This window comes from Alosa sapidissima, chromosome 24 (genome assembly GCF_018492685.1).
Source record: "Alosa sapidissima isolate fAloSap1 chromosome 24, fAloSap1.pri, whole genome shotgun sequence".
Classification (NCBI taxonomy): Eukaryota; Metazoa; Chordata; class Actinopteri; order Clupeiformes; family Clupeidae; genus Alosa; species Alosa sapidissima.
Genome location: NC_055980.1, coordinates 8,035,489 through 8,048,741, shown reverse-complemented (window position 1 = coordinate 8,048,741; position 13,253 = coordinate 8,035,489). Strand labels below are relative to the sequence as shown.

Here is a 13,253-nt window from a genome sequence, read left to right as displayed (position 1 = left end):
GTCGTCACCAGCGGCAGCATTTTCAGGCAATCTACGGTGGCTGCCTGTGGCCGCTGACAGACCAAGGTGACTTTAAGGGCTTCCGGTCACAAGGATGAGAGAGGTGGTGATGTAGTCCGCCATCGCCACACATGACAAGGAAGGCTTTTATGGCTAAAATATCCTCATTTTATTTTGATCATTTTAAGACTTGAGTCCAGATACACACAGTGTAACGTACAGGAAGAAAATTGTTAGGCTAATACCAGTGGGGTCTGCAGTCCATGATTTGTTTTTTTCTTGCATCTTCAGTGTGATATCAATACTTAAGCACAAGTGATCAACAGAGCCTAGAACCTCTCATGTTCATTTGGAAACAGTTAAGGAATAGTACTGAGACACAGATAAACAGTTTTCCCTGTCTGGAAAAGCCATTATTTGCTGTAATGGCAACCATAATTATATAATGCATATTAGAGTGGATTGCAATACCATTATACAGTTATACAGATCTTTTTGAAACTCATAAAAAATTATATTTTTTTCTTTACACAACTCCATACACCTTTAAACATCAATAACATATACTGTACTTTAACATACAGGAGAATTAAAACAAACTGTTCATTCAGTCACATTTCTCTTTTAAAACTACACAAATCACTCTAAATTAGTCTGATTACTCAGTATGGGAGATGATAGGGAAATGGATGTAAACTATACAGGCATTGCACATCCATCAGTCTCCTAATCAGAACTCTCTTTGCTTGCTCAGATCCTGTCCGCCAATACTGGACATATCTAGGAATTAAACTAACATGCATGTTAACCATTGCGGCCCAATTATACACTAATTTCTTACCCTGGACTCGCCATATCCACATCCCTCTGGCTATCCCCATAATCTCCCCAAGCTGAGTGGACGTATATATAGATTCTCTTTTGGTCCTTCACCCCTGTAGTGCTGGCAGCAGCTCTGCTATGGTGTCAATGTAGTAATCAGGTACCATGCCGGCACGGTTGGGGCACCCACTTTTCAGGTGGTCCTCGGCGTCGGCTACGGTGGACACCCCGGTGAGGGTCAGCAGGGTCTTCAGCCCACAGTTGGTGCCCAGCATGATGTCCGTGTCCAGTCGGTCGCCCACCATGAGGGCACGTGCTGGGTCCAGGCCGAACTGTTTCGCCACGCAGTCAAACATGAAGTTGCTGGGCTTGCCCACCACCTGGGCTGGACGTTGGGCTGCCGTCTCCACGGCTTTGACAAGGCAGCCGGTTCCTGCAGTGACAAGCAAGAAGCAGTTACGGAAGTGAAGAGATGGTCCCAATGGTTACACCATGTTTAAAACAACCATGGTGTCACAATCATATTACTTCCTCATATAGGTTATGGTTATGGGATTTGGCAGACGCCTTTGTCCAAAGCGAATAGGCTGTAAGTCACTACCTTGTCATTAGGTCACCATTCAAAAAGAAAGGTCTAGATTGTATGGTTGTTTTATTAACTAGTATTAGTAAGTAGTATTGCAAGTAGTATTTATTAACTACTTGCAAAGACTCAATGTACATTACCTGGAACAGCTTTCCCCCCCTCCAGTGGAAGCCTTGTATCAGTGTTTGTGCCGACAAAGAGGCAGCTGGGATTGCAGAGGTACTGGAGAGCTCTGTTCAGTTTCATGTAGCTGAAGTGTTGATCAAACCCAACAACCACCGCTTTGACCTCAGGGTCCAATGACACATTGGCCCAGTCAATCTGAACACCAGAAATCGGGTCAGGACCAACACCTGTGGTCTGGATCCCAACGTTCTCAATCTCTTGTTTCATAGCATTGCTTCCAACGAGGTACACTTTGCCTTGTATTTTTGCCACTGATTTGAGGTACATTGCAGAACAGTAGGCTGTCCCAAATACCTCCTCCTCTGATGCACTGAATCCTAACGTAGCTAATTTGTCTGCATACATTTTCCTGGTCTTAGTGCTATTATTTGTTACAAAGAACACACGCTTCCCGTTTTTCTTTAACAAGTTAATTACATCAGGGGCACCAGGGATGGCCTGGTCTCCTCGCCATATAACCCCGTCGCAGTCAAACAGTACACTGTCTACTGAATCAAGCAACTGCTTGACCAGAGATCCAGTTAACCTAGTACATTTAGCGTTAGACGCTGCCATTGAGAAACGTGGTTGAGGAAACGTTTCGCTAATATTGTTCTTTAAAGTCCAAAATAGCTTACCACCTGTCAGTTAAAAGTAGCGCTGGGATTGAATCAGTGATCATTACATGTAATACTGTAAACAATATCTTAGTCATTAATTCCATTCAGTAGTCGAACGCAAGGTTTTAGCTGCCTCAATGAATAGCTTACATATGACCTCCTTTCAGAAATGGTTCTGAGCTTGGTGTAGGCTGGAAGAAGTTGGCTACTTCCGCACCGGCTTAAAGTGACAGGGGCTAAAATTTCCTCCGAATTTCGTTGCAGGTATTACAAGTTTTTGCACTGAACAGCATAAACACGTGGTGTATGAATGTTCCCATGCTTGTTAGGGAGATAATTGTTTCACGAAATTGTTTTGTTGCCAGTCGAAACATTTTGGCAAAACATGCAAGTGGCTGTGTCATTATAATTTTCCTCAAGGTCTCTCGCGAAAAGCATAGCCTATTACAAAACCCGGAGTACATTGCATTTGAAGTTCTTTCTCTATACCTACCACAGTGTAAGCCAGTGGTTCTCAACCTTTTTTCAGTGATGTACCCCCTGTGAAATATTTTTTCAGCCAAGTACCCCCTAACCAGCGCACAAGAATTACTACGCTTCAACCAACCACGACTCCATCGTTTGAGTTTTGACAGTGATTGACGGCGGGTGGCATGTGAGTTGGGTCGAACCATCCTGGTATGGGGGTGACTCTGGGTTTTTAGGATAATGAAATTGAATAGCCTACTGAAATATAATATTCATTGTATGAACTTATATTTTCCTGAAATATTTATTAAATAATTGTTTTTAAAGTATCCTTGCATGGATTCTACTTTTTAAATATATGTATATTTTAGAATTTTCATGTATTAGTACAAGCATTGATTTTATTTTGTTTTTTAAAGAATTAAAATATAAAAAGCGTATTATAAAAATTCTTATATTTTGACATGTATCTCACCACAGCAAGCTCTATGCATTTGTAGTAGGGCAGACTGTCCTGGATCTGGCAATATCATTGCCATGGTGGAGGGATTCTCTGGGGCTGAGCAATTTACAGACATATGTGGTGTGCGCCTTACAGAAATAAATGCCATTATTTTATTTAGTGATTAAAAATGACCTTTCTGCGCTCCATATCTGTGACAGAACTGATCTGACCTGACTTGACCCGAGTTTGCTTGTTAGCCAGTGTGTGCCTATGGTGTCTGCACCTATGATTCTCTACAACCTTTTACTGCATTGCCATGAACAAAGTAAAGTCGAACAAATTGGGATGCAATGTGAGCCTTAAATTGGATGCCATGCAGGAATTTGCTGGGATCTCAAAACCGGATTATGCACATTATTTGCCATAGAGAAACACACAATAGCGTTGGATTATAAACATCCCAGATAGCAAAATTTGACCGGCCCACTACCTTGCCTCAGGGAGTTGTGAGTGTTGGCCCAGTTCTGGCTGGGCCTCCGGCCCAACAATGGCCCAGTTACTGATAACTGACACAAAGAATTTCCTCTGGCCCAGATGTGGCCCACACACTGCAAAATGACTCTCATTGTTTCTGTTGGCCCAGGTCTGGCCCACACACTGTAAAATGACTCTTATTGGAACTGTTGGCCCAGGTGTGGCCCACACACTGTGAAATGACTCTTATTGTTTCTGTTGGCCCAGGTGTGGCCCACACACTGTGAAATGACTGTCATGCATTCTGTTGGCCCAGGTCTGGCCCACACACTATATAACTGAGTGTTGGCTGAGTGTCGGCTGGGCCTCTGGGCCTGTACTGGCCCACACACTATAAAACTGATCTGACTGAGTGTTGGCTGAGTGTCGGCTGGGCCTCTGGGCCTGTACTGGTCCACGCACTATAAAACTGATCTGACTGAGTGTTGGCTGAGTGTCGGCTGGGCCTCTGGGCCTGTACTGGCCCACACACTATAAAACTGATCTGACTCGGCTGGGTCGGCTGGGTCCCCGGGCCACATGTGGCCCATTAACTACCAAAAGTACTTGAAAATAAACACAAATCCAGAACTAGTAATTAAAAGCACAAGCTACTTTTATTAACAAGTTTGACAAACACAACCTTGCAAATAAAACAAACATTTAAAAATTATACAAGCTTTTACATATATACACTTTAGAAATTAAACAAGTTAAAATATACAATCTACTTTTATCTACAACAATCGACTTCTTTCATATACAAAAACACAAACAATTAAACATTTTAAAACTGTATAATGATTCAAAGAAATACATTATTCTAAATTAACATTAAACATTTACAGAAATATTCTATCTCTCTCCCTCACTCACTCACTCTAAAAGAGTAATTCCATTGTCAGTAGTTGTGGGTTGTGAGTTAAGTGTTGTGCTAGTGCTTTAAATTCTGTATTTTTGTACCATGTACCATGACCTACCCAGCTACATACATGCACACATACTCACTCTCAAAGTATTTTTCAATAGCAGCAACCTTTGCCACCTGCCTTCTCTTTCTGTTGCCGCTTCATTGTTGCCTCCACCAGTTTCAGCAGCACTACCAGCCGGGGGTGTCTTCAAACTGCATTTAGGTATAAAAGAATATTATAAGATCATTATGAGGTCTAAAGCAAGATTTCAACATGTCATCTGTCAGAGAAGTTCTGTTTGTCCACTCAAATATACTTACAGATAGCCTCAGCTCTCTGTGGGGGTTGATCAAAAAGTTCTTTCCATCCATCCTTCAATTTGAGATGCATGGACAGCATGTCATTTCAAAAGAAAAGAAAAAAATCATTAAACTATTTATCCTTTACTGTCTGACAAAATATTACTAAAGCCCAGTCTTGCCACTCTGCAGCTGTCTTGGTAACACCTCCCTGGTAGTCATTTTGGGCAACATTGACATTGTGTGATTCTTAAATGCTGATATATTACCAATGACAATCACCAAGAGCAAGACATATTTGTCAACACATACAGACCTGAAGCACAAAGGCTTGTGGACTTGCCTTGTGGGTGCTCCAGTTGGTTGGCCATGTTTTCAACAGCGCATGTTTCCTGCCCACTCCTGTTCTTTGCTGACATAATGGATGAGGCAAACCAAAAGCATCTAAAAATGAGACATCACAAAACACAGGCCTAGATGAAAGCTGATTCCTATGATTTGGCTCATCTAAACAAAAACGTATTACTTATTCTATTAAATCAATGTACAACTTACCAAGAGCTCTTCAGGTCTCCTGTTTTTCCAACACAAGAAATGGTTCACACATGTATACACGGGTAGCCTTCTTCATCCAAAGGAGTGCAGGCAGGTCTCTGGTCAGTGTGGCCTGGATTCTGAGGTGTACATTTTAAAAAAAGTCACAGTAACGTTAGGTTAATGGAAGTATTTGTGTTCAAAATGATTACATGATCATAAACAACCCCTCAGTACAAAATACAGAACGACCTTAAAATACAGATTTTGATGAGCTTTACATGACCAGGACAGGACCCACCCTGCTACCATCTCTCTCGCTCTCTCTCACACTCTCACACACACACACACACTCTCTTAAGGCATACAGTCTCAGTCCTGCCTGCCTAGTGCCTGAAGTAGGATAGATAACGATGAAATGCCCAATTACCAATCGCTATATTCTAAGTCATGCAATACTGGTTAACTGTTAAGCTATTTCTAAAATGATTAGATCACACTTTTCTTTGAAAACCACATAATTATGCAAGTATAGCTAACGTTACAGCACTGAACGTTTTTGACCACCAACACTGACGTTAACGGTAGCAGCTAATTAGGCCAACAAAATAGGCTAAGAAATCATAACGTATTTACCGCTAGCTTTGTCATCGTCAAGGGGGTTAGATTGAAACACCCATTCTTGTTATGCTACTGTGTTGTCTAGGACCCCTGGCAGCTATTGAGCAAAAAGCTGTTTTCCATAGGAAATAATAAAGGTGGAAATAAATGTGAAAAAATTAAAATATAATAGTTCATGCAAAATATTATTTCACATTGACGTGTGTCTGATTAGTATCACATAGCATCTGTGATGTCTAGGACCCAGTATATTGAAGGTATTGAGCACAAAGCAGCTTCCATAGGAAACAAATTGGTTTTCTTTAAGAAATTAATATAAAATAGTATGTGCAAAAATCATATTAATTTGAGGTGTGTCTGATTAGTCCCATATAGGCTACGTGCACAAGCGGAAGAAGCAGGTCCATCCCGGGAATGTGCCAACCTGTGGCCCCACCTCGCCAGACTATTTCAATTTTCTGAACAAGTTAATGATAGTTTTCGCTTCAAGTGTTTCCATTACAAAATAGTATTTTGTATTTGAAATACGTATTTTAAATACATGTATTAGAAATACTGCCCATCCCTGGCAACATGGTAAAAAGATGGAAATGACTTCATTTTACTTTCAATTCCTTTTACATTCTCCAAGGTATTAACATTAAATTGTTTCATATCTCCATGTAGGATGTTTCTGTACATAAATGTAAGCACTGTGGCAGTAGTAATGCAATATTTAGAAAATGTACTCTTGTACTCTTGATACTCAAGTACTTTTAAAAACAAGTACTTTAGTACTTTTACTTAAGTAGAAATCTGACTGTTGTACTTTTACTTGTACTTGAGTAAAATTTAGCAAAGGGTATCTGTACTTTTACTCAAGTAATGAAGCTCTGTACTCTGTCCGCCTCTGGTCACACGGCTTATTGAAAAAAGGAGACCATTCATGGTGGCAAATAATGTATTTTCTTTAAAATATTCATATAAAATACAGTGTGCATACAGTGACTATATATAAAAATAGGTGTGTCTGATGAGTCCCATATAGGGTAACTATTCTGCATTGGTTTGGAGTCACTAGGTCACATGACTTGGGAGGTATTGAAAAAAAGGAGACCGTTCCTTATGGGAAATAATGTATTTTCTTTAAAATATTCATATAAAATACAGTGTGCATACAGTGACCATAAAAAGAGGTGTGTCTGATGAGTCCCATATAGGATAACTATTCTGCATTGGTTTGGAGTCACTAGGTCATATGGCTTGGGAGGTATTGAAAATAGAAGTCTGTTTCTTATATGAAATAATGTATTTTCTTTAAAAAATTCATATAAAATACAACGTGCACATAGTCGCTATAAAAAGAGGTGTGTCTGATGAGTCCCATATAGGATAACTATTCTGCATTGGTTTAGAGTCCCTAGGTCACATGACTTGGTAGGTATTTAAAAAAAGGAGACCATTCCTTATGGGAAATAATGTATTTTCTTTAAAATATTCATATAAAATACAGTGTGCATACAGTGACAATGAAAAGAGGTGTGTCTGATGAATCCCATATAGGATAACTATTCTGCATTGGTTTGGAGTCACTAGGTCACATGATGTCAAAGCTATTGACAAAAAAGACTATGAAAAAGACTAAGTAGGTCGGCTGGGAGCAAGTAGACAGGTCATCTGTACATTGTCTGCAAATACAGGATGAAAAAATTGATTATCTGTCTAATATCTGAATATCAAACTAACTTCACCTCGGTGTATTACCTTGCTTAGCAGAGTAGTTACTTCGGAGTACTGTAGGGAAAAGAAATCGAGCGGAAGTACGTAGGCAGGCAGGGGCCAAGCTAGTCAATCGGGTTCTAAGGGTTAAAATCTCATGTACCCCCTGGAGTGCCTTCACGTACCCCCATTTGAGAACCACTGGTGTAAGCTACTGCTTTGGCTACATTCAATTACAATATAATTAGATTGTTTTAGATGGCAAAAAAAATGGCAAAAACTGTCTTTTTTTACTTTCAAATAAAAACAAAGAGGAATATAACGTTTTAAATCCAAATATTTTGTTGTTAGTGGGTTGGATATAAAATTCATACTAGCATGGATACTTACAAAAACATTTTTTTTATTTTGTGACATGCACTTTGAAAAGATTACAGCAGTCATTAAAAAAAATATTAAGTGACAACATAAAAAATTCGTTCAAAGTTTCATTTGTGTTTCCTTTTCTTCAGAGGTTTCAAAGGAACAAAGATTTCCCTCAGGTTCTTCAGGACTCCCCTGCTGTAAAACCCCCTGAGTGGGTTGAAGGGTGTGTGGCAGCGGTTCCCTGCGTGCGGGTGGCAGTGCTGACAGCCCCGGCCCCGCGCCTTGTACCACTCGTTAGAGGTGTGGTTCCCCAGCGCCAGGAACAGGTGGAACATGGCGTAACCCGCCAGCAGGAAGAAGACAAAGATGAGGAAGCCCAGCATGAACACAATCCTGGGGAAGGTCAGGAAGAGATGCTGCGGAGAAAACGTGCATGTGGATCAGTCAGTGGGACAAAACAGTCCTCTTCTAATAGACTGGCTAGTGGCAAGAACAACTCTTGGTTTTATTACTCAGTTTAGCAGTTACTGACAGATTACCTTTCTAAAATTTTACTGACAGAAATCTTCAGTAAAGTGCTTTTCTGATGTTTGTTATATTTAAAATCACGATAATTGGCCTACCCTGTCCTTCAAAGGCCCCCTTAAACCGACATCTCTGGCAGAACAATCAGGTGTTCCAAAAATAAAGAAAGATCAACACCCACTTGAAGGAGAGTCTTGCAGGCCTTGCAGTTTAGCTATCAGCCGTCCCTGTGTCACAGAGCTCTGACTCACCTGGACAATAAAGACGATGCCTGTGGGCTGCTGCTGGCCTTGGGCGTCAACGTAGTGTGCATGCATGAGGCCCGTCCTGAACACCACGTTCAGCAGCAGGTCCACAGTCAGTATGGCAATGTCCCCTGCCATGACACACACACTCAGCATGTACAGCAGGAAGTAGCGGGTGTTCTGAGCTCCGATGCAGTTGTTCACCCAAACGCAGTGATGATCGAACCGCTGCACACATCTGTTGCACACCCCTAAAGGAGACAGGAAGGAGAGGTCAGAGAAGACGAGCATAAGAAAGGTAAGATGTCAGTAGAAATATGGACATGGCAATCAATTTCTACTTGCCCAGTTAAACAAGATTAAACCATATATTATGCACATTGACACAAGTTAATTTGTGTTTTTCTATTGTTCATTCAATTGTATTACAGTGTAACTGACCTACTTTCTAAATGTCCCTACTAATGAATACCCTAATAGGAGAGGAAGAAATCGCTCCACCATGTCTAACAGTGCTGTTGAATTGCACTTACTGCAGTGTTTCGACCTGGCTGGTTTCACCAGGTTACATGTTGGACATGTCTCTCCCGGATGAAAGAGTTCCCCATCATATGGATATACTTTCACCTGGGTGGCATGCTTAGCTTTTGTCATCGTGCCTTAGGAAATAAAGAGCAGAACAAACATCAACAGATTAATTTCTTTCTTTCCAACAACAAGGAGGCAGACATTCTGCCCCTCAACAGCCCCCTCCCCCCAGACAATTGCACTATCCTATCCCATCCACAGTATTCTATTTATATGTATGAAATGTATATACCAGTATTTCCCACAGAATTGAATTCCATTTGTGGTGGTTGGTTTGCAGAATTAACTCGAATACAACAGTTTTTAACAAATTAGCACAGCGTGGTTATGATGCTAACCAGATTGAAGCACAATTTAGTATAACCTGGAAAATCATTGTGTGGTGGTCAATGTTGATATTGTGGTGGGCCGCCACAAATAAGTCAATGTATGGGAAACACTGTATACTGTAATTACACTTACACATGGCCATATTCTACTGTTCTTTACGCTGTTCTTACTGCACATACACTTATTTTTTTACTACTCCTATAATGTTACTGTTACTACACTGCACATATCTGTGCATACTGTACATATCTGTCGATACGGTTCATACTGAATATCCATATTTATTCAGTTTTTTTTTATAATATTACTGTTAATACACTGAATATATCTATATATTTTTTTACTACTCTTATAATGTTACTGCTACACTGTTCTTACTGCATATCTGTATTCTGCTCTTAAAAGGCTACTGCTGATACATTGCATATTTATATTTATATTTAATTTATATTACTGTAAACCTTGCACTTTTCTGCTTTTTTGCACTTCTGGTTAGATGCAAACTGCATTTTGTTGTCTCTGTACTTGTACTCTGCAAAATGACAATACAGTTTAATCTAAAACAAAATGGAAAGATTGCACAAAAGGAGACATGTCCCATCTTGCTCACCAGGGTCGCGGGTACAGCAGAGGTAGAAAAGGATGAGATGCAAAACCAACAGCACATAAGGAACGCATAGGTTTGTCAGAGTAGTGTCCATCTCCTTACAGTATCCAAACACTTCGTAGGAGTATTCTGTGTACACTGCACCTTCCAGCAGGAGATGCATGTAAATAAATAGGTTGTTCCTGTAATTTAAGGCAAATAGCAGATGTAAATATAATGTAACAATGACATGTAACATTTTGGCTAACAGTATTGGGTCATTAAAACAGAAGCCAAATATTCCTGACATACATCTTGAATGTTATTTGTTATGTGTATGAGGTGTATCTAGTCACCTTTCATGAAAAAGCCTGTGGACGCCTCTACTGCATAATCTTTTCAGCCATAGTGGAACATATGGAGAGACTGCCTGCAAAGCAGAGAACAACATTATTGTATTGGCCTGCCAGCTTAGAAGGTACAGTGATGTTTTGGTTAAGCACACTAGATCTGCTTTGTACTGTTGTGTAGCTCCACCATGTGTACATCTGTGGACTTACATTTGTCAGGCTGCCATACTGGCGCCCCAAGGTAGTCTGCTCCTGACCAGCATATTTGCAAACAAGAACAATGCAAGTCACCACGACCACAACATATACAGCAAATAGAGTAAGGAAGTCCATCTGCTAACCTGTGAGATGAGGTAAATGCATCCTGTCAACAACAAAATTCAAGGGCGTGGGGATAGAAAGTTTTCTTTCTACTCCCAAATTCTACAGGTTGCTGATTTATCATATCAATAAACATACATAATCAAGCATGCATAGGCTATTCTGTAGTGAAAAGTTAGAAGTTAGAAACGTATCTAACAATATTCCACAGCATTGTCAACAACAGCTGCCCAGTCGTTAATGTTGACGACTCGTAACAAGCTCTCCTTCATTCACACACCATGTTGCCTGTTACCCCTGGTGTTCAGTATATGGCTGCTGCGGTTTTTTGGGTAATGTTTTTGCTAGAATTGTGGATACTTTACCCCTGAGATATAACCTCATCCTACTCTTTCGGTTTGTGTCCGCTTGCTCCTCAAATCTTTGCTTGTATCCTATCCGTATCCAACCGCGCTATTCCACTTCCTGGTTGCCACATATCTGACGTCACATAGTGACGTATGTGCCCACAAAGTTTGCCTAACCTAGGCCTACCTGTTTGGTGTTTCTTGAAATCATGATGATCATAATCACAATCATCAGAAATTATTGCATTTTTTTCTGTCAAGAAGATTAGATTTCGGATTTTGGAATCTTTTCACATTTTACACCAGAAACGTACCCTAATACATTAAATAAAAGCATGCTAATTATCGAGGTTTTTTTTTGCTATAAATCAACATAGAAGCGTGTGGTATCCACATGGTCTGTATTTAGATCCACTGTACAGTTCACGAAGACAGACTTCTGGGATTGGGTTGCTAGGCTACCTGACTCCTTAACTTGTTATCATGTTACACATGGTTCAGTAGAGGAAGAACTGTACTGATGTCATCTCCTTCACCAGACCGTGATACCATAGCCTATAATCAACTTAATTCACCCCCTGCGGATTCCACCCGTGTGAGGGAGGTAGGTGTTCATTTCTTTATGCTAATTTGATGTCTTGCACACTTATAAGATAGGTCTCTAAATGTGAATGGTATTCTCTGTCAGTCTAATGAGTGTTCTAAGGTAAATTATTATTGTATGTTCATGGGCAGGAGGAATATTGGCTAAGTGATTGCTGTTGTAAATATTACTGCAGCGTACAACCGAAATGTTCTTACTCTCTGAGCTAATTCAAACATAATTTTGCCAATTTCACAGCCGATGTGGGGATATTGAACTCCAAATGTTCATCACAGCCATACACACTTGAGTTGTAAAATGCATCCAGTGTAACATTACTGGTAGACATCTGACTATCCAGAAGCACAAACACAAGCCAAATTTGATCAAATTTCCAGTGCCTGTCCTGTCTCCCTCTGAAGTTAAGAATAGACAACATTTACTAGAGTGTGTGATGGTTTGAGTGACTTCTCAAGAGCTGTAATGGGAGACAGTGACTGTGGAACACTGTCTGTTTGGTGGTACAAGCATCACTACTAAATTATTCACTCAGCCCTGTATAACGCACCGTGAACAATCCTTGAACAAATGACACATCCATCTGCCACAGGAGTCTGTAACCGGTGGCATCACAAATTACATCCATTTTTCACCCGAGTAGAATTGATTGACGTCAAGTGTGGACCGCTTGAGTGGGTGTTATACTGTACCAGCTCTGTCAGTCAGTCAGTTTAGGTGTAGGCTGTGAATTTGTGGTTGTTTTCCCTTTTCACAAGGAGACAATGAGATGGGCATTCTGAGAGAGCTAGAGCAGAGCCTTGAAAGTGCACCTGCTTGACCCAACTACTCCCATTCCTAGACAGAAGAGTACAGCAGTGCATGAGCTTTCCAGTTTAAGATGCGTGTGAGACCAGCAGCTGATCATCAGCTGACACTATTGACATGTTATACTACATCGTACTACAGTATACTACATTACACTACACTGTACCTCCCTATGGTACACTGCACTGCATACTGTATACTGTACTGTACTATACTATACAACAGTTTTAACAATACTGTCACCATCAGTGGAGTTAAGTGGTGCACAGGAAGTGTAATCCAATCATCTGGGAAAACATAGTGAGGTGATTTGTATTCCAAGCCCCTCCCTCCACTCTGAGTGTGGAGGTCTTCAGCTTAGTGCATCTTATTATGAATGGAGGCATGTGTTTCTGCCATGCGGTGCAGCCACCTCGAGACACTGCTACTTTTAAGCTGCTTACCCCTCAGCAAAAGGCTCTAAATGCCTCTCTCCTCCTGCTGCTGTGGTGAGTAGTGAGTGTGT

At 40.6% G+C, this 13,253-nt stretch overlaps 2 protein-coding genes and 1 long non-coding RNA gene across 4 annotated transcripts; all 3 read right to left on the bottom strand.

The window, feature by feature from the left end:
- Positions 1 to 145: 145 nt before the first annotated feature.
- LOC121700069 (phosphoglycolate phosphatase) lies at positions 146 to 2,764 on the bottom strand. The gene is made up of 2 exons (XM_042082756.1): positions 1,549 to 2,764; positions 146 to 1,255 (listed from the first exon to the last, which is right to left on the bottom strand). Exons 1-2 carry the CDS (start codon positions 2,147 to 2,149, stop codon positions 930 to 932), a joined length of 927 nt encoding a protein of 308 aa, XP_041938690.1. The 5' UTR covers positions 2,150 to 2,764; the 3' UTR covers positions 146 to 929.
- Positions 2,765 to 4,143: 1,379 nt separating this feature from the next.
- LOC121700361 lies at positions 4,144 to 5,694 on the bottom strand. Its single transcript, XR_006027202.1, has 4 exons — positions 5,385 to 5,694; positions 5,146 to 5,273; positions 4,851 to 4,902; positions 4,144 to 4,742 (listed from the first exon to the last, which is right to left on the bottom strand). It is a non-coding gene; the product is annotated as an uncharacterized LOC121700361 (long non-coding RNA).
- A 2,371-nt stretch (positions 5,695 to 8,065) lies between these two features.
- Positions 8,066 to 11,481, bottom strand: zdhhc4 (zinc finger DHHC-type palmitoyltransferase 4). Of its 2 annotated transcripts, none has more exons than XM_042082764.1 (7): positions 11,359 to 11,481; positions 10,883 to 11,013; positions 10,679 to 10,752; positions 10,347 to 10,525; positions 9,352 to 9,477; positions 8,825 to 9,069; positions 8,066 to 8,464 (listed from the first exon to the last, which is right to left on the bottom strand). In XM_042082764.1, the coding sequence occupies exons 2-7, from the start codon at positions 11,003 to 11,005 to the stop codon at positions 8,171 to 8,173; spliced, it is 1,041 nt and encodes a 346-aa protein (XP_041938698.1). In that variant the 5' UTR covers positions 11,006 to 11,013; positions 11,359 to 11,481; the 3' UTR covers positions 8,066 to 8,170. The 2 variants fall into 2 exon arrangements, with proteins under 2 accessions (XP_041938698.1, XP_041938699.1); XM_042082765.1 differs by having other exon boundaries at positions 11,274 to 11,464.
- Positions 11,482 to 13,253: the final 1,772 nt, after the last annotated feature.

What these genes read in the sequence shown, in the direction of transcription:
- LOC121700069 (XM_042082756.1), bottom strand. Translation starts at nt 2,149, where the DNA reads ATGGCAGCGTCTAACGCTAAATGTACTAGGTTAACTGGATCTCTGGTC. An exon ending in GGGGGGGAAAGCTGTTCCAG is followed by an intron (nt 1,256 to 1,548) that starts GTAATGTACATT and finishes TTGTCACTGCAG; the next exon opens with GAACCGGCTGCCTTGTCAAA.
- zdhhc4 (XM_042082764.1), bottom strand. Translation starts at nt 11,005, where the DNA reads ATGGACTTCCTTACTCTATTTGCTGTATATGTTGTGGTCGTGGTGACT. An exon ending in AGTATGGCAGCCTGACAAAT is followed by an intron (nt 10,753 to 10,882) that starts GTAAGTCCACAG and finishes TCTGCTTTGCAG; the next exon opens with GCAGTCTCTCCATATGTTCC. An exon ending in GCATCGTCTTTATTGTCCAG is followed by an intron (nt 8,465 to 8,824) that starts GTGAGTCAGAGC and finishes TTTTCTCCGCAG; the next exon opens with CATCTCTTCCTGACCTTCCC.